General features: G+C 49.9%; 1 protein-coding gene across 1 annotated transcript; it reads left to right on the top strand.

The window, feature by feature from the left end:
* Positions 1-11,667: 11,667 nt before the first annotated feature.
* On the top strand, positions 11,668-25,945 carry LACTBL1 (lactamase beta like 1). The gene is made up of 6 exons (XM_061147831.1): positions 11,668-11,774; positions 14,319-14,428; positions 18,307-18,464; positions 19,924-20,162; positions 23,480-23,585; positions 24,964-25,945. The coding sequence occupies exons 1-6, from the start codon at positions 11,726-11,728 to the stop codon at positions 25,943-25,945; spliced, it is 1,644 nt and encodes a 547-aa protein (XP_061003814.1). The 5' UTR covers positions 11,668-11,725.
* Positions 25,946-27,586: the final 1,641 nt, after the last annotated feature.

Genomic DNA, 27,586 nt, shown 5'->3' with positions numbered 1-27,586 from the left:
TGGGGTCGCAAAGAGTCAGACACGACTGAGTGACTTTCACTTTCACTTTCCAAGCATATCCAGAGTATTCTCACCACCTCCCCTGCAGCTCCATGCCATCACCATCTCTCACCTGAATGAGACCCAGGTCTTCCTGCCCCTGCCCTTGCCCTCTAGTCCTATCTCAACATGGAAGCTGGAGTGCTTGCTTCCTTAAAATTGTGTCAGGCTGGAATTCCCTGATGGCACAGTGGATAAGAATCCACCTGCCAATGCAGGGGACACGGGCACAAACCCTGGTCCAGGAAGATCCCAGATGCTGTGGCAACTAAGCTCGTGTGCCACAATTACTGAGCCCACGCTCTAAAGCCTCTAAGCTGCAACTTCCGAGCCTGTGCCCCACAGCAAAGAGAAGTGTCTGATCGATGCAACTACACAACAAAGACCCAGAGCAGCCAAAAATAAATACTTTTGAAAAAAGTGGCAGTTCATGCCCTTCTGCTCCAAACTCTGCAATGACTCCCATCTCACTCTGAGTGAGAATCACGGTCCCTTCTGTGGCCTGTGAGGTTCTCTATAACCTCGCCCTCCACTATCTTTCTGACCTCGCCTCTACTGTCCCTCACCTAACCTGCTCAGCTACTGGCCTCTTTGCTGCTCTGCACACTCTTACTAAGGCTCTGCCATGGCCTCTCTTTCTCTGTTGTCCACACACCTAACTCCCTCACTCTCCTTCAGTGACTTGCCAAATGTTTCTTCCTCAAGGAGGCCATCCTGACTGCCCAGTTTAAAACTATAATCCACCCTCTTTTACTAGGTTCTACTTACATTTTCATAGCATGCATCACTTAAAAATTTATTTATTTATTTATTTGTCTGCACTGGCTCTTAGTTGCAGCGTGTGGGGTCTAGTTCCCTGACCAGGGATTGAGCCTAGGCCCCCTCCCCTGCACTGCGAGTGTGGAGTCTGAGCCACTGGACCACTGGAGAAGTCCTACGTGTATCACTTTCTAATATGCTATTGAACATGCTGCCCCTATTAGAATAAGAGGAAAGAGTAAGAACAGAAAAAATGTGGGGAGAAGCAGAGATGGAGAAAAGGAGAGAGGAAGAGACCCTAGGGACCGTGAGGGGAGCCCTCCTGTCTGATGGTAGCAAGTGGTTATCGTTTTCCGAGCACTTACCACGTGCGGCACAGAACCACGTGCTCTACATGTCTTACATAATCCTCACCTGGACCACGAAGGACTAGGTTCTATTCCATTACCCTGTTTTACAGATCTGCACACTGAGATCCAAGAATAGCCAAGAAATCTGACCAAGGTGACATAAATGATAAGCGGTGGAGCTGGGATCTGAGCCCCCAGCAGTCTAATGCAAGGGTCCACTGGGCAGGCTTCTAGACGGCAGGTTGAGAATTTTTATTTTTCCAGAGAGCAGTGGGCAGCCATGAAAAGTTATTTAAGCAAAGGACTAATATGATCTCTCATCTATAAAGAGGATGAATGCACCGGGTTATTGTGGAGATTATCTTGGTTCATGGGTGGAAAGCCCTTGGACAAATGCCTAGAGAGAGATGCAGGGCACGCTGGAAGAGTTTACAGGTGGTCATCTGCTGCCACCATGTGGTCATTTTGCTGTATGACATGATATGGATTCTGCTGCTAAGTCACTTCAGTCGTGTCCAACTCTGTGCGACCCCACAGACGGCAGCCCATCAGGCTCCCCTGTCCCTGGGATTCTCCAGGCAAGAACACTGGAGTGGGTTGTCATTTCCTTCTCCAATGTGTGAAAGTGAAAAGTGAAAGTGAAGTCGCTCAGTCGTATCTGACTTTTAGCGACCCCATGGACCGCAGCCTACTCCATCCGTGGAGTAGGCTCCTCCATCCATGGGATTTTCCAGGCAAGAGTACTGGATTCTGGTCTGACTAAATTTGGTAGAGGTGGCATGGTCTGGGTGGAGAAACTGCTTTAAGGCTGGAGCAAAGGGCAAAGGAACAGAACTCTGGAGAAATCTGTATGCAGGTCAGGAAGCAACAGTTAAAACTGGACATAGAACAACAGACTGGTTCCACATAGGAAAAGGAGTATGTCAAGGCTGTATATTGTCACCTTGCTTATTTAACTTATATGCAGAGTACATCATGAGAAACGCTGGACTGGATGAAGCATAAGCTGGAATCAAGATTGCTAGAAGAAATACCAATAACCTTAGATATGCAGATGACACCACCCTCATGGTAGAAAGTGAAGAACCAAAGAGCCTCTTGATGAAAGTGAAAGAGGAGAGTGAAAAAGTTGGCTTAAAGCTCGACATTCAGAAAACAAAGGTCATGGCATTCTGTCCCATCACTTCATGGCAAATAGATGGAGAAACAGTGGAAACAGTGGCTGACTTTATTTTTTGGGGCTCCAAGATCACTGCAGATGGTGACTATGGTGGTGAAATATAAAGACGCTTGCTCCTTGGAAGAAAAGTTATGACCAACCTAAACAGCATATTAAAAGCAGAGACGTTACTTTGTCAGCAAAGATCCGTCTAGTCAAGGCAAGGCTATGGTTTTTCCAGTAGTCATGTATGGATGTGAGAGCTGGACTATAAAGAAAGCTGAGTGCCAAAAAATTGATGTTTTTGAACTGTGGTGTTGGAGAAGACTCCTGAGAGTCCCTTGGACTGCAAGGAGATCCAGTCAGTCCATCCTAAAGGAGATCAGTCCTGAATATTCATTGGAAGGACTGATGCTGAAGCTGAAACTCCAATACTTCGGCCACCTCATGCGAAGAACTGAGTCATTGGAAAAGACCCTGATGCTGGGAAAGATTGAAGGGTTGGAGGAGAAGGGGACAACAGATGATGAGATGGTTGGACGGCATCACCGACTCAATGGGCATGAGTTTTGAGTTAATTCCGGGAGTTGGTGATGGACAGGGAGGCCTGGCGTGCTGCAGTCTGTGGGGTCGCAAAGAGTTGGAGACGACCGAAAGACTGAACTGAACTGAAAGGGCAAGGGAAGAGCTTCCAAAGAGGAGCTGGTGTCCTGGGGGTGAGGGTCTTTATCAGCAGAAATGCAGAACTCTGGAGTGGATTAAAGTGAATTGAAGTGAAAGTCACTCAGGCGTGTATGACTCTTTGCAACCCCATGGACTATACAGTCCGTGGAATTCTCCAGGCCAGAATACTGGAGTGAGTAGCCTTTCCCTTCTCCAGGGGATCTTCCCAACCCAGGGATCAAACCCAGGTTTCCCGCATTGCAGGTGGGTTCTTTACCAGCTGAGCCACAAGAGAAGCCTAAGAATACCGGATTAACTGAGTTAGATATTGAGCCCTGATTTGCCAGCGCAAACCAGAATGAGAAGTGATCCTTACCCTGCGCGTGTGCTAAGTTACTTCAGTCATGTCCGACTCTGTGAGACCCTCTGGCCTGTAGCCCCCCAGGTACCTTTGTTCATGGGATTTTCCAGGCAAGACTACTGGGTTGCCATGACCTCCTGTAGGGGATCTTCCCAACCCTGGGATCGAACACCACATCTCTTACATCTCCTGCATCGGGAAGTGGGCTCTTTTACCACTAAGGCCACCTGTGAAGCCCAGATCCTTACCCTAAAAAACCTCATAGTCTGATGGGGAGATAGCATGGGAAATGCATTAATGTCTGGGAAACAGCGAAGACTCCTGGGTTTGAATCCCAGTCCTGCCACTTCCTGCAGACTTCACTTCTCAGAACTTTGTTTTCCTCACTGGGGAATAAAACCTGCCTCGTGGGATTGCTATGAAGACCACGGATGTAACACAGAAAACATTAAACACCTCAGAGCCTCAGTAGAGATGAAGAAAGCAGCCAGGTCCAAGGGGAGAGAAGTCCTGGGTCCCAGGTCCCAGAACTTGTCCCTAAGTTCTCTATGTGACCTTAGCAAGTCAGCTCCCTGCTCATCGTCTATTTCACCAGCCAAACAATGTGGGGCTCAGACAAGATTACTCAGATCTCTTCTCACTCTAATTTATCAAGCCCTTTTTCTGGGTCAGTCCAGATTTTTGGTCTCCCAAGAGGAAGATCCAGAAGGCTTGCCTCTACCCATTCACATACTTGATCTTGAGCATCGGCCAAACAGAATAATTCAAGCCCTGTCCAGTTGTGGAGTAACTGGGAGGCAATTACGACGTTCTAATGAGATAGTGATATGGAAGCTCGTGAAGTCCATGAACTGCAGAGGAACCTTGCTCCTCAAAGTGTGGTCCACAGACCAGCAGCAATGTCATCTGGGAGTTTGTTAGAGATGGAGAGCCTCAGGTCCCATCCTCACCCACCGAGTCAGCACCTGCAGTTTAACTTGATTCCCAGGCTGTTCCTACCTGCCTTTGGAACGAATTGGAGACCAAGTGCTCTGGGGCAATGGTTTTCAACCTTGACCACACCGCAGAATCAATGAGGATTTTTCAAAAACTGTGATGCCTGGGCTGTATCCCTGGGGACTTATGGGGGTTGTGCCCCAGACCCTGGTGGTTTTTATAAGCTCTCCAAGTAATTCCAATGTGCAGCCATATCTAGTGCCAAGAAGGCAAACACATTCTCTCTTTTGTGCCAACTAAAATCAACGGGTAGTGACTTTCTGGAATATTCACTGGGGAAGATCTGTGTCTGCCACAGGGGCTGAGTAGGAAGTGTGGCATAAAAGGCAAGTTATAGAAAGAAAGTCACTTTGACAGAACCCTTCCTAGGGGCCGGGTCCTGGGCTACCTGTTTGCATACACATATTGCAGTTTAATCCTCACAATAACATAGACATCGTCCCCATTTTATAGATGGAAAAACAAAGAGGACCCCAAGGTGAAGGAAAGTTACACTGCTCAAAATAACCTGGAGTTAAAACTCCCTTCTGGGTCCTCCCCACCATTCTATGCAAAGCAAAGAAAAAAATGGGCATGAAGGTTGATTACGCCCAGCTCCCAGCTGGTCCAGCCTCTAGCCGATCTCCAGAATTTCTCGCCCCAGCCCTTTAAGAGATAAGAGAGCCCTTTAAGAGAAAACGAACAGCTGTGGAGAAGAACAGGCCCCCTGAAGACAGTCGCTTTCCACACCCATGCCTATATGTGCTTACTCTTTTCTTGGGGTAGTGCAGCAAGCAGCTCCCTACTCTGACTGCTGTCCCTTCTCGCCGCATTAAAGGTGAACTGTTCCTATAAAGTGCCGGTCTCGTTCTTTTTCTGAACCTCGCCTTCTCTGACTTCCTTACCCTACACAAGGTAGTTACACAACTGGGATTTGAAGGGAGTTATGTGAATATGTATGGGTTTCCCAGGTGACTCAGCGGTAAAGAATCCGCCTGCCAATGCAGGAGATGAGATTCGACCCCTGGGTTGAGAATATCCCCTAGAGAAGGAAATGACAACCCACTCCAGTATTCTTACCTGGAAAATCCCATGGACAGAGGAGCCTGGTCCATGGGGTGGCCAAGAGTCAGACACGACTGAGCACGCGAGGCTGATCCTAGTGGTCTTCAAACTGTGTTCCTTGGAGTCCAGGGTTCCTCAGAGGCCGCAGGAGGAGCTGGTGTGGGTGATGGCAGTTCTGGGGGGGCCCCAGAGTCGAGTCGAGGCTGTTTCCTGGCAGTTCCCATTGCCTTTCCTCCCCACGCGGGGCTGGGCAGACATGCCTCTTGGAGAGAGCATTCCTGGGTCAAGGGCCCAGAGCGTTTCGGGTCACGAGGTGCCACGCAGTCTCCCTGACAGATGTGCCCCCCTCCCCGTTGCTCGGGGACCCAAGAAACTAATCCCCCTGGTGTATGGAGGATTAGGGCTGGGAAATCGGAGCCACATCTGGCAGCCTCTGGGGAGCCGGCGGGGAGCTTGTGCAGCGCCACCTTCGTACCCGGGAACACGGGGGCTCCGGGAGGCACTGCCCCGTCCTCCTGAGCCTACCAGGAGAGGGTGAGTCGGGGGCAAGCCCCCAGGGCTCTGACAAGGCTTATTTCTGAGGCTTGAAGTGGGAGGAGGAGCTGGAGGTAGAGACAGTGGCTGGGAGAGTGACCGACTGTGCTGGTTCCCCCTGGACGGAAGGGGTTTGGGGTTTTTGTGCTGAAATCAGGACAGATGGGGCAGACCTGGGCAGCCAGGGTTTTTTCCTGAGTTTGTTTGTTGTTGAGCCTTTGAGACAAGCTTCATGAATTGGGGACACGGTCCTTACCTTAGAAAACCTCATGGTGCTGGTTGGGGGTGTGGAGACAACATGGGAGATGTATTCATGTCTGGGAACTGCGAGGGCTGGTCTTCGTCTTCCCGCCTCGTCTTCTGGCGTTTCTCCAGCTCCTTCTTCTCTTTTCCAGGCTCCAGGAACTCTCTTCTCTCCACTGACTCAACTTCCCCACTCACAGGGTCTCCTGGACTATAGATCTGACTCCTCAAGAGCTGGAATCTTGCACGCCATGGAGAGAATGAAGACCCAGGTGAGGCATAGCCCCACAAAGTCTTGCTTCAGATATTGACCTAAATCATAAATCACCCCCACATCACCTTCCTTGTCATCACTCACATCTCTAGAGTTTGCACTGCAGGCTGGGAACCATTCCAGGTGTTTTCTGGGTATTATAAGATTCTCAAAACAAACCGGAAATGGATCCTCCTCTTTTTCCTGTCTCAGGGGGCCTGCCTGGAGTGCCCCCAACTCAGTCCCAATCACCTTTTCAATGAAACTTTCCTCCAGCTCCCATCCTGAGGCTGAGATCAGCAGCATCTCAGAACCCCAGAGCCCCATGACAAGATCTGTTTACATCTCTTGCCCAGAGGAATTACTATAACAACGTCAGCTTCCAGTTCATGAGTAGCTAGTTTTGAGGGGCTTTGCCTGCATTTTCTCAGTTCAGTTCAGTTCAGTCGCTCAGTTGTGTCCAACTCTTTGTGACCCCATGGACTGCAGCACAGCAGGCCTCCCTGTCCTTCACAGTCTCCCGGAGCTTGCTCAAACTCATGTCCATTGAGTTGGTGATGCCATCCAACCATCTCATCCTCTATCGTCCCCTTCTCCTCCTGCCTTCAATCTTTCCCAGCATCAGGGTCTTTTCCAACAAGTCAGCTCTTCTCATCAGGTGGCCAAAGTATTGGAGTTTCAGCTTCAGCATCAGTCCTTCCAATGAATATTCAGGACTGATTTCCTTTAGGATGGACTGGTTGGATCTCCTTGCAGTCCAAGGGACTCTCAAGAGTCTTCTCCAGCACCACAGTTGAAAAGCATCAATCTTTGGAGCTCAGCTTTCTTTATGGTCCAACTCTCACATCCATACATGACTACTGGAAAAGCCAGTAGTTTTCTCGTTTACTCTCCCCTAAAGTCTACGAGGTGTAGGAATGATGGCCGTGCCCATTGTGCAGACAGGGAAACTGAGACTCACAGAGGGGAAATCATTTGTCCACAGCTTGTCCACAGCTAATAAGCGCAGAGCCAGAATCAAGTGCCAGGCCCCAGAGCCCTTGTGCCTGACCTCCAACCACCCTGCTGGCTCCATGAGGGACAGATGTGAGCCGAAAGGAGTAGGGCTGTGCCCTGGACACAGCCAGCCCCTGGGGGTTGTATTCCGAATGAATGGCTGAGTAAGGTCTGTCCCAGAGTAGCCAGTGAGGAAAAGAGAGCTGAGGGTCTCTGGGCTGCAGACCATCTGGAGAAGGAGCTGAGTAAACTGTGTTATGGCTGGGATTTGAGAGAGTTTGGCTCTGCGTCCCTACTCCGCGAGCATCTTCCAGCTGGGAAGGGAGAGGGGAGAGATGCCCTGTGGCCATTTCACGTCACAATGGGAGCAGCCGGGGAGCACCTTTAGACACTAGACATGGACCCCACCTTTGGGTTTACTAGAATAAATCCTGAGACTGGAGAGACATGAGATGAGGCTGGGCTCCAGAGGAGGGCTGCAAATCAGGCATGCAGAGAACCCAGTCACAAGTTGGGGTCGGGTGGTACAGAGATGGGGCTAGAAGCCCACCTCCATCACCTACCGCCCATGACCTCTGCAAGTCATCGCAAGTCTGTGTATTTCTTTACCTCCAAAAGAGACCTGTACCCCATTAGCAATCATTCTCCTGTACCTGCAGCCACCGGCAACCACCATCTACTTTCTGTCTGTATGGATCTGCACATTTGATATTAAGGGAATTATATGAGGACATTTAATATAAAGGGACATTTATACTGAAGGGAATTATATATGACTTTTTGTGGCTGTGGGTTTATAGTGTTTTCAAGGTGTGTTGATGTTGTAGTACCTCATTCCTTCTTGTGGCTGAATAATATTACATTAGATACCCCTAACTTTATGTATTCGTCATTGGATAGACCTTTGGGTTGTTCCCATTTTTTGGCTACTATGAGTAGTGTTGCTATGGATATTCAAGTACACATTTTTCAGTGGACATGTGTGATCTCATTCATCAAGGGCAGCAGAAACAGCCCAGTGGTTAAGGATGCCAGACTCTGGAGCCACCTGTATAGGCTCAGGGTCCAGCTCTGCCACATGATACTGTGTGGTTTGGGGTAAAGGGCTCAGCAACCCTGACACTCAGCTTCCTCACTTGTAAACTATAGGTAGCAGTAATAATACCATCTCATGGGCTATTATGGGAATTAAATAATTTTAAGCTTCCCTGGTGGATCAGTTGGTAAAGAATCCACCTGCCAATTCAGGGGACATGAGTTCGGTTCCTGGGTCGGGAAGATCCCCTGGAGAAGGAAATAGCAGCCCACTCTGGTATTCTTGCCTGGGAAATCCCATAGACAGAAGAAGCCTGGCAGGCTACAGTCCATGGGGTTGCAAAAGAGTCTGAGCAATTAAACAAGACGACTGAGCAACTAGACAACAATACAACAGCAACATAAAGTAGTTACAATAATGCCCCACACATAGCAGGTTCTTTCTATGTCTACTGTCTCAAAACAACTTGGCAAGGTTACTACCTTTCCTATCTTACAGATGAAGAAACTGGGAGTGGCCCAGGATTTTCTGGGTCTTAGGGTGATGTATCCTGGATTTGAACATGGGCTTTGCTTTGTAAGGGTGTCATCTGTGATTAAACATTCTAGAGGCCCGACTTTGAGACCCAGCTCTCCAGCAGCTGGCCGTTCGTCACTCTTAGAGGAGTTGTGCTATGCTTACCCACTCACTGAGCAAATCCTCACCAGGCCCCTAGAACAGGTTAGCCACCGAGGTCAGCAGGGAACTCAGCCGGGAGACTGTGCAGAATTGGGCCGGCCAGGATGGCTAGGCATTAGACATCAGCAGGTCAGCTCCCTGAGGACAGGAATTCTGACACTGGTTCACTGCTTAGTCCCCAGGGCCTGAAACAATTGTTGTTTAGTTGCTAAGTTGTGTCCGACTCTATGCAACCCTATAGATTGTAGCCTACCAGGCTCCTCTGTCCACGGGATTTCCCAGGCAAGAATACTGGAGTGGACTGCCATTTTTTTCTCCAGGGGATCTTCCTGACCCAGGAATCAAACTCACGTCTCCTGCATTGGCAAGCAAATTCTTTACCACTGAGTCACCTTGGTAGCCCCCAGGCCAGCTCCCTGCAGACAGGAATCCTGCCACTGGCTCACTGCTGAGCCCCGGGGGCCTGGAACAGTGTCTGACACCTAATAGGTGCCAGGAGAGGGTTGTTAAAAGCATGAATAAATGAAACAGAGCAGGCTAGCCCTCAGTCCTGGGACAAGAGGTCTGAATCTTGAGTTCCTTCCCAGTTCTCTCGTTCTGCAGGCCCCCTAGGAGGGACAGAGGAGGGTTAGGGGAGACCAGGGAAGAGTCCTTTCACAACACAGTTTAGGTTACAGCAGCAATGAAGATAGTTCAAAAGAGACATAAAGCAGGACCTCCCTGATGGTCCAGTGGTGAAGAATCCGCCTGCCAGTGCAGGGGACACAGGTTCGATCCCTGGTCCTGGAAGATTCCACATACCTGGGAGCAACTAAGCCCGTATCACAGCTATTGAACTTGCACTCTAGAGCCCGCAAGTTGCAACAAGAGAAGCTCACATACCGTAACTACAGAAAGCCCGCATGCAGCAATGAAGACCCTGTGCAGTCAAAAAAAAAAAAAAAAAAAGAGACAGAGAGAGACATAAGATGCATTAAGACATAAAGGTGGAGAGTCGGGCCAATTGGATTTGAACCCCAGCTTTGCTACCACCTTGCTCTGCAACCTTGAGCAAGTTGCTTCACTGCTCTGAGCCCCATTTAATCACGTCTAAAATGAAAGTTCTCAAACCCACTTCATGAGCAGATAGTGAAATGTGGTAAAATAACACTTGTTTAGGTGAACAGCACAGGCCAGGCATAAAGCTGACACTTAACACATGATGTTTATCATTTTTTAGACGAGTCCTTTCCTTCCTGTAACTGCAGTTTGCCCACCTGGAATTAAGAAGTTTCAACAAATGCTTGTGAAGGCTCGTCAAGAACTTTGGTTGAGTAGCTCTGCATCTAGCCATGTGACTTTGGGCAAGTCACTTAACTTCTCTGAGCCTTATCTGTGACATCAGGGCACTAACGCACCTACCTCAACTGGGCACCTGATTCGCCTCTTAAAAGGCTTAGCACAGTGTCTGCAACACTAACTGGAAATGTTTCCAGGAGACTAAGTTGGCCTCGAGGGAACACGTAGCTTTTCCTGGGGGCCAGGTCACCGCACACACTGTCTCTTTAGATTCCTTCCCACCTCCCCACCAGGCCTTCCTCACCCTCTGTGTGACTTCAGGCCTTGGTCTCATTTTATAATCCCTGTTTCCTGCCCGTGCCCACCTTCCAAGCCACACTTCCTCAGCACCCACATCTGTCTGAGGGAAAAGGCCCCTGTTTCTCTGAGCCTCACCCTTCCTTGAGCTTTGCAGGCAGGTCCCTTTTCACTGCAACATTTTTGAAAATATTTATATTTATTTATTTGGCTGCACTGGGTCTTAGTTGCAGTACACAGGTTCTTTTCAGGTTCTTTCAGTTGCAGCATGTGGGATTTAGTTCCCCACCTAGGGATCAAACTCAATTGCACCAATAAACGTAGAACAACTGCTCTCCTAGAGAGAGAACTGGATTTGCACCGCAGTGGAGGCTTATGCCAAGTGCCCTTGGAGGGACCTGGGGGAGGAGAGTTGGGGAAGGCTTCATGGAGGAGGTGATATTTCAGGTGGTCTTAGATATCTCGCTAAATACACAGGAGAGAGAGGGCACGCCCAGCAGAGGAAACAGGCTAGGCAGAGGCACAGAGGTCTACGGGGCAGAGCTGTCGAAGGGGCCTTACTGGGGAGGTGCTTGGTTTTACACGTGCGAAACTCACCCCAAGCTGTGGGCTCCCCTGGTGTCTGGGTGAACCTAAGGCATAGGACTCATTTGAAAAGACCCTGATGCTGGGAAAGATTGAGGGCAGGAGGAGAAGCGGATGACAGAGGATGAGATGGTTGGATGGCATCACCAACTCAGTGGACATGAGTTTGGGTAGACTCTGGGAGTTGGTGATGGACAGGGAGGCCTGGCGTGCTGCGGTTCATGCGGTCGCAAAGAGTCAGACATGACTGAGCGGCTGAACTGAACTGAACTGAACTGAAGGCATAGGAACGGCCAGGCCCGGGGGGGTCCCTCTCTCCTCCCCAGTGCTGACCCCGTGTGGGCCTGCCTTGCCCTTCCCCTTCCAGGCTGGCCGGCAGCTCAGTCTGCTGAAAGTGAAGAAGAAGTGGCTCTTACCAGCTTCCTGCAGCTTTTTCTTCGTGCTCTCTGTGCTCATGACCGGCTGCTTCCTGTGGCAGTATTACCTCCCCAAGCTGAAGACTGGTGAGTGCCGGAGCCTCCTTGAGTCGTTCCCCGTCCCCAATGGTCCCCATGGGCTTTGAGTCACCACTCCTGACCTGAGGGAGGACCACAGATTCAGACTCAGGAGCTCTGACCTCCATGCAGACTCGAGCTCTCATGAACTGTGCATCTTTGGACCTCCTTCTGTGCCTCGATGCCCTTCTGTATAACCTGAGGATCCTAACGCCCCTGGGGTTTTCTTAAGCCACTGACTCTGGGGCGGGGGGTAAAACTCAGGGTCCTCCCCCCCTCAAAGTGCAGTGTTTCTCTTGCTCTGCCTTCAGCCCTCAGGGTGAAATCTCCAGTACAAATTTTGTACTTAATTTGTCACAAATGGGAAACAGTTTATGGAAACATCCTGGGTCCATTGACTACAGTGATCTGCGTCCTGTCCTTATTCTCCAGGCTAGAGGCATTCCTCCAGCTTCAGCTAAGACCCTGGGAGGAACATGTGCCAGTGTACATGGACAGCAGCTGCCATTTCTTGACCTCTGCATCCTGGGCTGGTTAAGGCTCAGCAAATGAACCTCTAGGGCAGGTAACATCCTGGCCCTCTGTTGCTATAGCAACCCCTGGGCCCATTGGCCCGCTGGGATCCCGGATGGTCCAGGGTCCCAGGTCTCTGCTGCAGTTGGGGAGAATGTCTCTCTCCGTTCCTCTGAGTCATCCTGTGTTACAAATGCCTGGGCTCCCAGAATCCTGCAGATTTTTTCAGAAATGCCTCCTTTTATTTTCTTGCCAGCTTCTTCCTCTCCCAGCCTACCCTTTCTTTCTAGGGTAAATTCCTTTATCAAGGGTTTCTTAGTCCCTCTAGCGAACAGTCCCCAAGAGGGTAGGTTGGCCTGTTCTCCAGGGCCTTGCTTCTCAAACTATCAAACTACCAATCTGTGGCAGACCAGCCTTACGAAATAAATTAAAAAATGAATTATATTAGGGAAATAAATGAAAAAGAAAGACTACAAAATAGAAGCCCAGGTTTTCAGTAATTAGATTCAACATTCACAAGATTACTCTGAGAAACTGCTATAAAAGTTTCTAAATGTTCTCTCTCCAATTTTGTACTTAATTTGTCACAAATGGGAAACAGTTTATGGAACCATCCTGGGTCCATTGACTACAGTGATCTGCATCCTCATCCTCACATAGGCATCACCTGAGAGGTTGTTATTAATAACAATGAGGATGAAGTCGTTGAGAGATCTTCTGTAGGGTTTGTGATTTTCCTGCTTGGAACCATATCATCTGATGCTGGGTAACAAACCATCTAAACTTACTGGCTTCAAACAGAGTGATTTATCATTTCTCATGATTCTATGCACTGGCTGGCAGTTCTCCTGCTGGTCTAAGCTGGGTTCTCCAATGCAAGCAAGTTCAGTGGACCTCTCCCCCGTGTGGATTTTCCCTCTCAAGGTCGCTATCCCAGGCTTGTCCACGAGAGGGAAGTGTTCCAAAACAGCAAAGGCGGATTAAGGTCTAGCTTTGGGAGGTGCACAATCAATTCAACCTCATTCTTTCCGCCAAAACAAGTCACACAGCTCTTCTGATTCAGGAGGTGGGAGGGTCTCAAGAGCGTGTAGCCACTGTGAACCTCAGGGAGCCTTCTCCCAGTTCTGAGTGGTCTTAGGAGGCAGTGGAAAGTTTATTTACTTAAGTGAGCTTTTTTTTTTTTTTTAAAGCATCTCACCAGACACAAGACCTGCTGGCACATTAAAAAAATAATAATTTTTATTGTTTTTTGGCTGCATTACACAATATGCAGAGTCTTCGTTCCCCAACCAGGGCTTGAACCTGCACCTCCTGCAATGGAAGTGCAGTCTTAACCACTGGACCACCAGGGACGTCCCTGGAAGGTTTAGGAAAAGGTGGTCCTGGGGGGTTCTCACACTCTTAGCACCCCACACCATCCTTAAAGGATGTGGGGAGGTCCGGGGGCCGTAGAGATGGTCTCAAGCCTGAGTCCTGTCCTGCCAAGTTCCATACCTTCCCTCTGAGGTTGCAAGGAAGCATACACCAGGATAAAAGCAGGATGGGACTCAAACTTGGATGCCTAGACGCACTGCACTGGGGATGGAATGAGTCCTTCCTGGTGGTTTAAGCCTGAAGCCTCAGCCCTGAGTCTACTTCTCCATCCAGATATATAATCAGAGCTGGAGAAAGGGGGACAGATAGAGATGTTGCTGTGGCTGCCCCTCGGAGCTGGAACCTAAGTCTGCTGACTATACAGAGGGAGGAGGCTGGTCATATGAGATAGAAGGGCTGCCAATGGGCCCTTGTGGCCTGACTGGTCTCTCGAAGGCCAAGCCGCAGGTGGTGAGTTTGGGACTGAGCTGTTTCCTCCCAGGCAGGCTCTGCCTTTTGATCTTGAATGCCCAGGGCTGGTATCTTGTGGTCAGGGGGTGCCAGGTGGAAGGCTGGCCCTAGGGCATGAGCCTGGTACTTGCTGCCACCTTCCCATCTCCTCTACAATGACCCCTAGACTCCTATCCTGATCTCTGTCCTTCACTCATTTTGTGATGTTCCCTCCAGGTTCCTTGGGACCAGAGGTGACCTCTGCCCCCGTGAGGATGTGTCCCCAGCACCCTGAGCCTGTGCCCCTGGCCCATCCCCTCCCTGTGTTGAAGGAGGCCCTGGAAAAGGTCAGTGATGACCCAGGAGAGAACTGACTCTGTGCACTAGGCCAGGCTGAGGAAGGGGAGGGCACGCCCTCTGCACTGATAGTGGCATTCATTCATTCAACGTATAATTCTTGAGCACTTGCTCTGTCCTACACACCAGCGATATGGCAGAAAGAAGACCCTGTTCCGCTCTGAAGGAGCTACTAGTCTGGAATGAAGAGAACAGTTAACATAATAAGTATTTATCACAAGGGCAAGAGTGAGGACAGGGAAAGTTTAGGGGTCATGGGACTTGGAGTCATGGAAGGCTTCTGGAGGAAGTGGTGTCTAAACTGAGAGCTGAGCAGGTAGGAGATACCCAGAGGTTATGTGTGCTTATGGTAAGGGAGCTTGGGGGTGTGAAGGGTGTGCTCCAGATAGAGGGAACAGCATGTGCAAAGGCCCAGAGGCAGCAGAGTCAGTAGGAGACACATGTAGAAAATTATGAGGAAATTCAGCCTAGTGGGGGCCATAACTGGAGGTGGAGAAAGATGATGTGGGGAGGATCACAGAGCTATTGTAATATGATTAAAGACACTCCATGAAATTAAAAGATGCTTGCTCCTTGGAAAAAAAACTATGACAAACCTAGACAGTGTATTAAAAAGCAGAGACGTCACTTTGCCAACAAACATTCACCTAGTCAAAGCTATGGCCTTTCCAGTAGTCATGTATAGATGTGAGAGTTGGACCATAAAGAAGGCTGAGCGCCGAAGAACTGATGCTTTCTAATTGTGGGGCTGGAGAAGACTCTTGAGAGTCCCTTGGACTGCAAGGAGATCAAACCAGTCAGCCCTAAAGGAAATCAATCTTGAATTCTCATTGGAAGGACTGATGTTGAAGCTGAAGCTACAATATTTTGGCCACCTGATGCGAAGAGCTGACTCACTGGAAAAGACCTTGATGCTGGGAAAGATGGAAGGCAAAAGGAGAAGGGGGTGGCAGAGGATGAGATAGATAGCATCACCGACTCAACAGACACGAATTTGGGCAAACTCTGGGAGATAGTGAAGGACAGGGGAGCCTGGTGTGCCGCAGTCCACGGGGTCGTAAAGAGTTGGACACAACCGCGCAACTGAACAAGGACAAGAACAACCTCACATTACACTTACCATCGCAGGATGGCCTGACACTAGAGGGCGCTGTCAGTCAGGTCCAGTCTGTGCCACTGAGACCCCTGTCACTTGGGTCACACACCTTCAGTCAGTTCAGTCGCTCAGTTGTGTCCCACTCTTTGTGACCCCACGGACTGCAGCACACAAGGCCTCCCTGTCCATCACCAACTCCCAGAGATTACTCAAACTCATGTTCATTGAGTCAGTGATGCCATCCAACCATCTCATCCTCTGTCGTCCCCTTCTCCTCCCACCTTCAATCTTTCCCAGCATCAGGGTCTTTTCCAGTGACTCAGCTCTTTCTATCAGGTGGCCAAAGTATTGGAGCCTCAGCTTCAGCATCAGTCCTTCTGATGAATATTCAGGACTGATTTCTTTTACGATTGACTGACTTGATCTCACCTTCAGAAACATAAAGATCAGAAAGTGGAATCTAGAAAAATGATACAGATGAACTTATCTGCAAAGCAGAAACAGAGACACAGACGTAGAGTACAAACCAAACGTATGGAAACCAAGGAGGATAAAGGGGATGGGATGAACGGGGAGACTGGCGTTGGCATATATATACACTGCTGCTGCGTCACGTCAGTCGTGTCCCACTCTGTGCGACCCCATAGATGGCAGCCCACCAGGCTCCCATCCCTGGGATTCTCCAGGCAAGAACACTGGAGTGGGCTGCCATTTCCTTCTCCAATGCATGAAAGTGAAAAGTGAAAGTGAAGTCGCTCAGTTGTGTCGTCTCTGTGACCGCATGGACTGCAGCCTACCAGACACCTCTGTCCATGGGATTTTCCAGGCAAGAGTACTGGAGTGGGGTGCCATTGCCTTCTCCATATATACGCGGCTGCTGCTGCTAAGTTACTTCAGTCATGTCTGACTCTGTGCGACCCCATAGACGGCAACACACCAGGCTCCCCGATCCCTGGGATTCTCCAGGCAAGAACACTGGAGTGGGTTGCCATTGCCTTCTCCATATATATGCTACTATGTATAAAATAGATAACTAGTGAAACCCTCTGTATAGCACAGGGAACTCTACCCAGTGCTCTGCGGTGACCTAAATGGAAAGGAAATGCAAAAAAGGGGATGTATGTATACGTATGGCTGAGTCACTTTGCTGTACTGCAGAAATTAACCCAATGTTGTAAAGCACCTATACCCTAATAAAAATTTTTTTAAAATGTGTGTATGTGCAGCAGCCTGGGGGTGGCAGCGGTGGGGAAGGGTTTGAAATTCAGTCTGTGGGACAGATGAGGGAAAGGAGGGTGATGTGTTCACGTAACAGCAGGCATGGGCCAGTGCAGAGAGACACAGTCCCTGCCTGCAAATACACAAGAAGCTTTTGTGAGGGAGACAGAGCAGAAGTACTGCCTCCCAGGGGTGATACTAATTAAAAAAAATACATCAACAATAATAACTGTAGCTGCCTTCTCGTGAGAACCTGGTGTATGCCTTGCAGTGTGCTAACTTCCCTTTATGTTATCACCTTGTGAAACCCTAGCTAAAGAGGAGGAAACTGCGGCAAAGTTAGCACAGGTGGGCTTCCCTGGTGGTCCAGTGGTTGAGAATACGCCTGCCAGTGCAGGAGACACGGTCCGGGAAGATCCCACAGGCCAGGCAGCAACAGAGCCCATGAGCCTAGAGCCCATCCTCCTCAACAAGAGAGGCCGCCACAGTGAGAAGCCAGAGCCCCGCAACTGGAGAGGAGCCTTTGCTCGCTGCAACGAGAGAAAGCCCTCCCGGCCACAGAGACCCAGCGCAGCCAAAAATACACAAATTAGAGGAAAAGTTAGTACAGGGGTGGAAACTACAGGTAGACTGAACTCAGTTCAGAGAATGTCAAATCTCTTGGCCAGGAGATGCTGGAATGAGCATTGGGTTCCAATCCCGATTTCCCCCAGTCATGAGCCACTGGGGCAAGTGGCTTCATATCTTAGATGTTCTCACCTGTAAAACTGAGGGGGGGAAATCAGCACAGACTTATTATGAGGATTAAGCAAGACAAGGTATGAACATCATTTTGTATTGTGTCTGGCACATTCTAAATGTCCAATAAGTGTTAGCAGTTAATCATCATTAAACTTCATCACCGAAAATAAAGAAGTATTAATATTTCCAACAAATGTTCAAAGACAGCATTAGGGGCCTCTACAAATACTGAATTCTCCAATGCTAGGGGTCAGACGAGGCTTAGCAGTTGCTAAATTGTGTCTGACTCCTGGTGACTCCATGGACTGCTCTGTCCATGAGATTTCCCAAGAATACTGGAGTGGGTTGCCATTTTCTTCTTCAGGGGACCTTCCCGACCCAGGGCTCGAACCCACATCTGCACTGCAGGCAGATTCTTTACCACTGAGCCACCAGGGAAAGCCCTAGATGAGGCCTGCTGAAGGTTTTCTAGGGCATCAGACAAGGGTTTGATTAGGTCAGTGGTCTTAACCCCTCCTTCCTCTTATATATTTCCAAGGCAATGTTTCTTTGAACGAAAGTCTTACAAGGAAACCTTATATACAAAACAGATTCCAGGGGATCTGCTTTGATTGCAGCCGGGTGGTGGCTGACCCCAGGGGACATAGTTTGACAGTCCAAGGTCTGGAGGCTCACTGGGGCTCCCTTCCAGCCGCTGGCAGGGAGATCAGAGGAGAGCTAGACAGTGGGTGCTGTGTGCAGGGGGTGGCGGTGGAAGGGTCTGGTGGGGAGAAGGACATGTGTGCTCTAAGCCACCCGCTCGTCTCTTCCCAGGTGGACAGGATCCTCCGCCAGGCCCTGTCTGCCCCGGGCCTGGCTGCCATGTCTGCAGTTGTCATCCACAATGACACGGTGCTCTGGACTGGGAACTTCGGGAAGAAGAACGGTTCAGACCCGGCTTCTGGGCCCCCCAATGAGTACACCATGTACCGGTCAGCTGGGGGTCCTGTGGCGGGGGCGAGGGATGGGAGGACCAGGCGGACTTGGGAGGCAGGAGGACTCATGAGAATTATGACTGGGTTGGGGGGGGCCGGATCTGAGCTACCAGGGCCCTTTCTTAAGTCTTGGTAATTTCATAGGCGAGGAGACTGAGGTCCAGAGTGGCCCAGTGAGGGCCTAACATCACACCACAGGCTAACAGGTCAGGAAGGAATCCCTTTGGGAGAGTCCTTAGCCTCAAAACTCCCAAACTGGAAAAGACCCCTGTGTATTCCACCCTACCCCCCTTCCAAGTGACACAAAGGAGCTGTAACCAGTTCCTGGGTCCCCCAGCCAGGTTTCTGACAGTCAGCAGCAGTGGCCCGGATGGAAGCAACTTGGGACACACCCAGAGTCTCCCCTCCTGGGTGCTGCCTGTATGATCCTCGGCCCTCACAGTGCTAAGTGAATACATTTGTGCCCAGGGATAACTGTGAGGATTACAGGAGTTTCAGTCACGCTGCACCTGCCATGTGCCAGCCAGGGGGCAAAATTATATTTGCTATCACCTATTGAGGGCTTCTCTGATAGCTTAGGGATAAAGAATCTGCTTGCCAAGCAGAAGACACGGGTTTGATCCCTGGGTCAGGAAGATCCCACTGAGAAGGAAATGGCAATCCACTCCAGTATTCTTGTCTGGGAAATCCCACGGACACAGGAGCCTGGTGAGCTACAGTCCATGGGGTCGCAAGTCGGACACGACTGAGTGACTAAACAATAACAAATCACCTACTGAGCACTTACTACTTGCCAGGGATGTTGCTAAGCACCTTGCACGCATAATCTTGCTCAATCCTTTCTAAAATCCATGAGACAAGACAATGAAATTAAATCTCAGAAAAGTCTAGTATTTTTTCCAAGGCAACCCAGCTGGTGAGAGGCAGAGGTATGATCCCAACTCGGGTCTGTCTCAGAGTGGGGAGTTCCTAGTGAGGGCCTGGAGAAGGGGAGGTGCTCATGGGTGTCCCTCTGGCCCAGCCTCATTGCCTCTGCTATGTTCTCAAGCATCTCAATGGCAATCCACAGAGGCTTGTGGATTTCCACCTGATACGGTGAATAAGGGTGGACTCAGTGCTTTCCTGGGCTTCTCAGGTGGCTCAGTGGGTAAAGAATCTGGCTGCAATGCAGGAGATGCAGAAGGCACAAGTTTGATCCCTAGGTCAGGAAGATCCCCTGGTGGAGGGCATGGCAACCCACTCCAGTATTCTTGCCTGGAGAATCCCATGGACAGAGGAGCCTGGTGGGCTACAGTCCATGGCGTTGCAAAGAGTCAGACGTGACTGAAGCGGCTGAGCTCACATACACATAGCGCTTTCCTGATGACACCAGAAAGTTGGAGGCTGGCGGTGCAGGGTGGAGGTGGGCTATGGAGCCAACAATGCCCGCTGCACCCTTGTGCCTCTCATTGCCCAGGATCTCCAGCGTCTCCAAGATCTTTCCTGTCCTGATGCTGTACCGCCTGTGGGAAGAGGGCACCGTGGCCTCTCTGGATGACCCTCTGGAGCGGTACGCCAGCGCCTTCACCATTAACAACCCACTGGGTATGACATCAGCCCCCCAACAAAAGAGTCTGGTGGATGGGCTGGAGGAGGTGGGCCCAGCCCCAAGGCCTTCACCCGTCACCCTCCGAAGGATGGCCAGCCAGCTGTCAGGTGAGTGGCTCTGAACTTGACCTAGCTTAGCCCAAACCATTTCAGGTGGGGGCGCCGAAAAGCATGTTCTCACCCAGCCAGGCTGGGCCCACCCTCCACTCTGTTTCCATGTATAATGTACATATCACATGACATGTATACATATACACATACATTATGTGTGTGTGTCTATGTATATGTATGAACGTGCATCACACATCTTTGGAAGGAGAATAGAAATTACACCATTGGGTTGCCTCCAAGGAGAGGAACTTGGTGGCTGGGGAGAAGAGGGGGAGGAACACTTTTCATTGTATACCCTTTGGGGTCTTGGGATTTTGAATCATGTAAATGAAATATTTATTAAAAACTACATAAAAAGAATAATGACAAAAGATGTGCTAACAAGCCAAGATGAAGTCTCCACGGTGGAAGGGCAAGGGCAGGCTGGGATGCTGGAAGACAAAAGCAGTGGACAGGAATTGGGCAGGAATGGGTGGGAGGGGGTCTGTTGTCTGTGGTGACTGCCCCAGGCACCACGTGCACCACCCCGAAATGCCTTCTATTGTTCAAATTTTCAGTCATCAACCCATCTGATGGTAGGAATTCATCACAAGTGCCTACTATTTCAGGATTTGACAAACTGTGTTCAGGTCTGAGGTCTCAATCTATGGACATGGCTGGTTTTCGCTCCCATTAGTGTATGGTGAACCTGAGGCTCAGCCAGAGAATGCAACCTCCTGAAATTGCCTAGGGAGAAAACGATCAGGGGAGGGTGGCCCAGTGGCTAAGGGCACAAGCACTGAAATTCTAACTCTGCCTCCTACTTGTGTGATTTTGGGCAAGTCACATAACCTCTCTGAGCCTTGTTTTTCTCCTCTGTAAAATGACTGGTTCATGCTATTTTGAGGAATTAAGTGTGCTAATGAATGTCAAGCACTCAGCTGACCGCAGGTACTTGCCAATGTAGCTCTGGTTATTACAGTCAGGAGTAGACCTAGGTTTATTGGGGCCTGATACCATTTTGGGGTCCTCTTTAAAAATATTCCCTGATAGCTCAGGACTTCCCTGATAGCTCAGTTGGTAAAGAATCCTCCCGCAATGCAGAAGACTCCGGTTCGACTCCTGGGTCGAGAAGATCCGCTGGAGAAGGGATAGGCTACCCACTCCAGTATCCTTGGGCTTCCCCTGTGGCTCAGTCAGTAAAGGATCTGCCTGCAATGTGGGAGACCTGGGTTTGATCCCTGGGTTAGGAAGATCCCCTGGAGAAGGACAAGGCTACTCACTCCAATATTCTGGCCTGGAGAATTCCATGGACTGTATAGTCCATGGGGTCACAAAGAGTGGGACATGACTGAGTGACTTTCACTTTCACTTTAAAAATACTATAAATTCAAACTTATCTACAGGCCTTGGAAGGCGTCAGGCTTTTGCTCCGTGAACCTCCTATTAAATCCACTCCTGGTTATAACCTGACCCTAGGGCTCCCTCTAGGGGTACATTGTGGACTCTTCTTCACCTATAGCCAAGGAACCCAGCACAGGAACACATGTAAATTCATGGCTGATTCATGTCAATGTATGGCAAAAAACCACTACAATATTGTAAAGTAATTAGCCTCCAACTAATAAAAATAAATGAAAAAAAAAAACTCCCTACATGTCCTCTCAGTCCCAAAGGGACCAGCTGACCACAGGGCTGCCTGGATAATTTATAGGCTCCCAGGGTCTTTTATGATTGACCTTCACCCTAATCTGGAGCTTTCTCCCCTTCTGAGCTTCTCATGCATTCTCAGTCAGGCCCTGCAACAGCTCCCAGGGAGATCAGTGCAGGTGCTTCAGCCCACTTTACAGTGAGCAGATAGAGGCTCAGAGAGGTAAAGCACACGGTTTGTGGTCACACAGCAAGAAGTGCTAGAGTTAGAACTTAAACCCAGGACTTGGGACTTCAGCCCCCAGTTGTTCAGGCCAAGAGCCTTAGTTATCTCTGGAACCTCTCACTCACTCCCATACCCTCCATATCCCCTCCAGTAGCAAATTCTGTTGGCTCCACTATCAAAATGTTTTCAGAACCCAACCCCTACTCACTTGCCCAATCCACCATCATTTAAACATGGACTTCTGAAAGTCTCCTTACAGGATCCCTGTGTCTGCCATTGCCTGCCCCCTACCCCCCAAGTCTGCTTTCACATAGCAGTCAAAGCTACCCTGATATATGTCAGATTATATCTTTTCTCTGCTCAAACCAATTAGCCCCATCCCAATTAGAGAAGAGACCACGTCCTTCTAGTATCCTATAGCACCCTACAGGTCGGGTGCCTGCACCCCCGATCTCTCTCATCTCCAAAGCCTTCCCTTTTCTCACCCCTCTCCAGCCACACTGGCTGTTTCCTGAGGATCCTCAAACATTCCTGCCTCAGGGCCTTTGCATCTGCTGTTCCCTCTGCCTGAGATATTCTTTCCTCACGGAAGTGTGTGGCTCATTCCCTCACCTCTTCCAGGTCTCACCTGCTCAAGGGTTGCTTTCCCTGTGACGCCTTCCTCTGACCACTTTGTATAAAATAACAACCCCTCCTTTCACACATGTAATTATTTCCCTCCACTGCATGAATATTTATTTGCTTCTTGTCTGTCTCCTCTGCTAGAATACAGACTCCACGTGGGCAGGGACTTGGTGTGGCTCACCCCTGAGTCCCAGCACCCAGAACAGCCTTTGGCACAGAACAAATGCTTGAACACTATTGTTGAGTGAATGGATGGGAAGGATCCTAATCCTGCGAGCCTTCCCATACTGTCACATCCAAAATCAGAAAACCTCAAGCAGTCAGAGGAGTCAGTTCCACAAGACATACTTGGGCAGCAACCTCAAACATTTTATGGAATCAAAGGTCTATGGTTGATGATAATCATGCTCAGCATTTTATTTCACTGAATCCTCATACCAGCCCCATGGTGGGAATTATTTCCATCCTGTTACAGATAAGGGACTCTGGCTCAGAGAGGTTAACTGGCTTGCCCAACAAAACACTGGCAGGGGACTTCCCTGGTGGTCCAGTGGTTAAGACTCCATACTTCCATTTCAGGGACATGGGTTGGATCCCTGGTTGGGGAACTAAGGATCCCACATGCTGCATAGTGCAGGAAAAAACAAAACAAAACAAAACCAACAATCCAAAGGACACAAAACACAGGCAGGACTAGAGTCCATGCTAGAGGATTTTTTTTTTTTTAAAGCTGATTTTATCTTTCAACCCATGGAAGGTGGGGGAGGGGTGCACCCAGGGGCTCCCCACCCCACCCTCCGCTGACCCAGCAAATCTGACCACGGCTCCTCCCTAGGGCTGCCCCGAAGGCTCCGCTCCACTTCGCTGTTGTGGAGGGGCAGCACCCAGGAGGCCCTGAGCCTGCTCAAAGATGACGTGTTGGTGGCGGATCCAGGAACGAGGTGAGGGGTGAGCGCCGATGCCAGGAACCTCACAAAGGCACACACCTGTCCTGGGAGACAGCCCGTGTAACCATATCCTAGGTGGTCAGAGCCAGGAAAGACCTCAGGGATGACTGATAACCCTGTTCCACATCTGGGGAGACTGAGGCCCACGGATGGATGTCAGAGCAAGGCAGTGGGGGAGCCGGGCCCAGATCCAGTTCTGTTTGAATCTCAAGTTCTTTTGATGAATCAACTCAACATTTATTGGGCAGCTACTCTGTGCTTGGAATGTGCAAACCTGAGAAACAGCAGCAAACGAGTCCACTCGGTGCCTTCTCATGGAGTTTGCATTCTTGCCAGTCAACAGTGAACATTCTTATTGCTAAACAAATAAACAAGATAAATACAGCTTTTTCCAAGTGCTAGAAAATAAACGGGATGCTGATGAGATAGGGAGTAGAAAGCTGGGATAGCCACTGAACAGAGAAGCTGGGCTCCTGGAGCAGTGGGGCTGTGAGCTGGACAGAGGACAGCGGGCACTCTCCCGCCTCAGATGCCCCCTTCTAGGCCCTGGGCAAGTGCCCTTTTTCCAAATTTGTCCCTCTGTTTCTCCAAATGCTGAACCTCTGGGCCCACTTCTCTTAAGAAAGAAAGGATCTAAGACTTAGCCATCTGTAGGCTAGAGTCCGCCTTCCAGCTCTGACACTAACTTCCTGAGCAACCTTGGAGGAAGCATCTGCTTCTGTGAACTTCACTTTTCTTATCTGAAAAAAAAAAAAAAAAAGAGGCTGGGCTCCTTCAAGAATGTCTAATAGGATTTGTGCATTTTCACCCATTCCCGTGCCTTCCTGAGGCACTATTTTAGAGATTCTGAAACAGCGTCTGCTCTGGGAAAGAAAAGCAACTCCCTATTGATTACTGGTGTCTGCCATGGCTGGGAAGAAGGGGGTGAGATCTTGCCCCCTAGTTGCTATCCTTGAGCTATGTGATCACTATCATTACTTGCGCCACCCAATCCCAGCAGTCTGAGGCTCGTTTTCCTGATAAAGTAAATTATACTGATGTGTAAAGTAGAATCGTTTTAGCACGTTCCCAGGTGCACTGCTAAGACTAGGTCTTTGCCAATCTGCCGTGTGACCCTGAGCAATTCTCTGCCTCTCTCTGGGCCATTCTCTTTCCAGAGGTAGAATAAATACTGAGTTGTATCCAATGATCTCTGAAGTCTCTGCTAGGTCTGACCATCTCCAATGCCGTAAAGCAGGTTCCTTTCCCGTCTACCCGGTAAAATGAAACTGGGAAGGCTTTTCAGACAATCCGAGCAAGTGGGAAGGGGTTATTTGGGGCCTGGCGATGCCCATCCTAGGCTGCAGGCCAGCTTCCACCCTTCCTCTTGCAGGTGTCATTACAGCACGCTGGCTTTCTCGCTTCTGGCCCACGTCCTGGCAGCTCACACCGTCCAGGGTGACTACCAGCGCTGGATCTTGGAGAAGGTGCTGGAGCCGCTGGGGATGGCAGACACGGGCTTTGATCTGACGCCTTCTGTGCGCGCCCGGTTGGCAGTGGGCTTTTATGGCAGCGGGCGGCCGGCACCTCTGTATGATCTGGGCTGGTACCGGCCGTCGGGCCAGATGTACTCCACTGCCGCTGACCTGGCCAAGCTGGCCATGGTGCTCCTGGGCGGCGGGCCCCAGCGGCTCCTGGGGCCGGATGCGTCCAAGACGCTGCTGGCGCCGCTGCTGGCCTGCTCAGGCGCCTACTTCGCCAACGAGACGGGCACGCCGTGGGAGTTCCACGCGCAGCGGGGCTACCGCGTGGTGCGCAAGGACGGCGAGCTGGACGGCTACGCGGCCACCTTCTCCCTGGTGCCGCCGCTGCGCCTGGGTCTCACGCTGCTTCTGGCCGGGCCGCGGCCGCCCGGGCCCGACCTCGTGGCGCAGGCCTACGACGTGCTCCTGCCGGCCATGGAGAGGGCCCTGCGGGGTGCCGAGCTCAGCCCGGCGCCGCCGCCCAGCGCGCGCCCCTTCACCGGCTACTTCACCTTCTCCAACTTGACCTTCTACGACGTGCGCCCCGGGCCGGCGGGCGAGCTGCGCCTGCGCCAGTTCGGGCCCCGCGTGGAGGCGCTGGTGCCCGCCGCCTTTCGCACGCTCACGCTGCGCCACGTGCGCGGCCGCGTCTTCCAGCTGCACGTGGCCCGCGAGTTCCCGTGCGCCCTGCCGCTCGGCGACTCCTGGCTGTCCCTGGAGGCCCAGCACGGGCAGCTGGTCAACTTCTACCCCTTGGACCGCCACGGGCTGTCCCCGGGCTTCGATGTGCCGGGCCTCAACACGTACCGGGTGTTGCGGCTGTCGCACAAGCCGGTGTTCAAGACCCAGTGACCCTGGACTCCGTTTTCCCCTGTTGTTGCCTCCCAGCTGTCCAACCTAGTTTTGCAAAGTAAGGCTGCATGAAGGTTTATTGGAGAACCCAAGGAGGGGTAGGGAAGTGCCCCTCAGCGTTGTGGTTCGTGGACCACCGCCGGTTGCCAGCTGTCAAGTTATCTGTGGGAGAGGAAGAGTTAGGTAAGCATTTAGAAACTGTAATAGCGAGTTGACAGAGTACTTTTGTGTGTGTGTGTTGAATCTGAGACAGAATAGCATTGTATCTTTTAAAAATCAACCTTATAGAGTTATAATTTTATGTAAAAGGAAATGAACACATTATCAGGGTACAGTTTGATTTCGACAGATAGGTACACCTATGCCCACAATCAAGAGAATAGAAAAATTTCATCACTCGCCCAAACATCCGTCCTACTGCTTTGCAGTCAGCTTCCTTCCCTGCTCCCAGCCCTGGGCAACCACCGGTCTTCTCTGTCACTTTACATTAGTTTTAGCCTGGAATTTTGTATAAATGGAATCATAGAGTGTAATCTTTTGTGTCTGCCTGCTTTTGCTTAGCAGGATGTTTTTGAGGTTCATTTGTGTCTTTGTGTATATCAATATTTTGTTTCTTTTTGTTGCTGAATAGTATTGGGTTGTACAGATATGCCACAATTGGTTTATCCTTCACCTTTGATGGGTATTTGGGTTGTTTCTAGATTGGGGCTTTATGAAACAGCATTCCTGTATAAGTCTGTTTTTGTGAATACATGCTTTCATATCTTGGGTAAGTATCTAGGTGTGACTGCCATGCAGTTTTGTAAAGCACTGGTACCATTTTATGTTCCCACCAGCCATATACAATGTCTCCACATCTCTGCTACCACTTAGTGTTGTCAGCCTTTTCAGTTTTAGTCATGCTAGTGGTAGTAGTTGTGAAGTCTTCTCTCACTGTAGTTTTAATTGCATTGTATTTATCATATTGTAAAACTTCTTTAAATGTTGTGGGTAGAAGTCCTTTGTCGGATACAAACATTGCAAAGATTTCCCCCCAGTCTTTGGCTTGCATTTTCCTTTTCTTGATGTCTTTTGAAGAGCAGAAGTTATAAAATTTTAATGAATTTTATGCCTGATGAATCTGAATGAATTTGGAGTGTGGGCTTGCCTTTCCTTTTAACAATTAAGCATTTAATTTTGAGAAAATTGTAGATTCATGTGCAGTTGTAAGAAATAATCAGTATACACTTCACCCAGTTTTCTCCCATGGAAACATCTGGCACGACTAGGGTTCAGTATCATAGGCAAGTTATTGACATTGATGTCATCAAGATACAGAACCTTTCTATCAGCTCAGGAATCCCTCCTGTTGCTGTTTTCTGCTCACACCTGCTTGTTTACCAGTCCATCCTGTCCTTTTATCGCCCGGCGACCGACCCTGGCAACATTTCTGTAATTTTGTCACCTCAAGAATATTATATAACAGAAAATAGAGATGCAGATGTGGAGAATGGAATTGTGGACCCAGCAGGGGAAGCAGAGAGTGGGACCTATTGAGAGAGGGGCAGTGACAGAGATACACAACCATGTATGAAATAGCTGGTGGGAAGCTGCTGCTTATAGCCCAGGGCGCTCTGCTCGGTGCTCTGTGATGACCTGGAA

This window comes from Dama dama, chromosome 8, assembly GCF_033118175.1.
Source record: "Dama dama isolate Ldn47 chromosome 8, ASM3311817v1, whole genome shotgun sequence".
NCBI classification, from domain to species: domain Eukaryota; kingdom Metazoa; phylum Chordata; class Mammalia; order Artiodactyla; family Cervidae; genus Dama; species Dama dama.
Note: the sequence above shows the minus strand (reverse complement) of the source record. Positions and strands in the feature narration are given on the sequence as shown.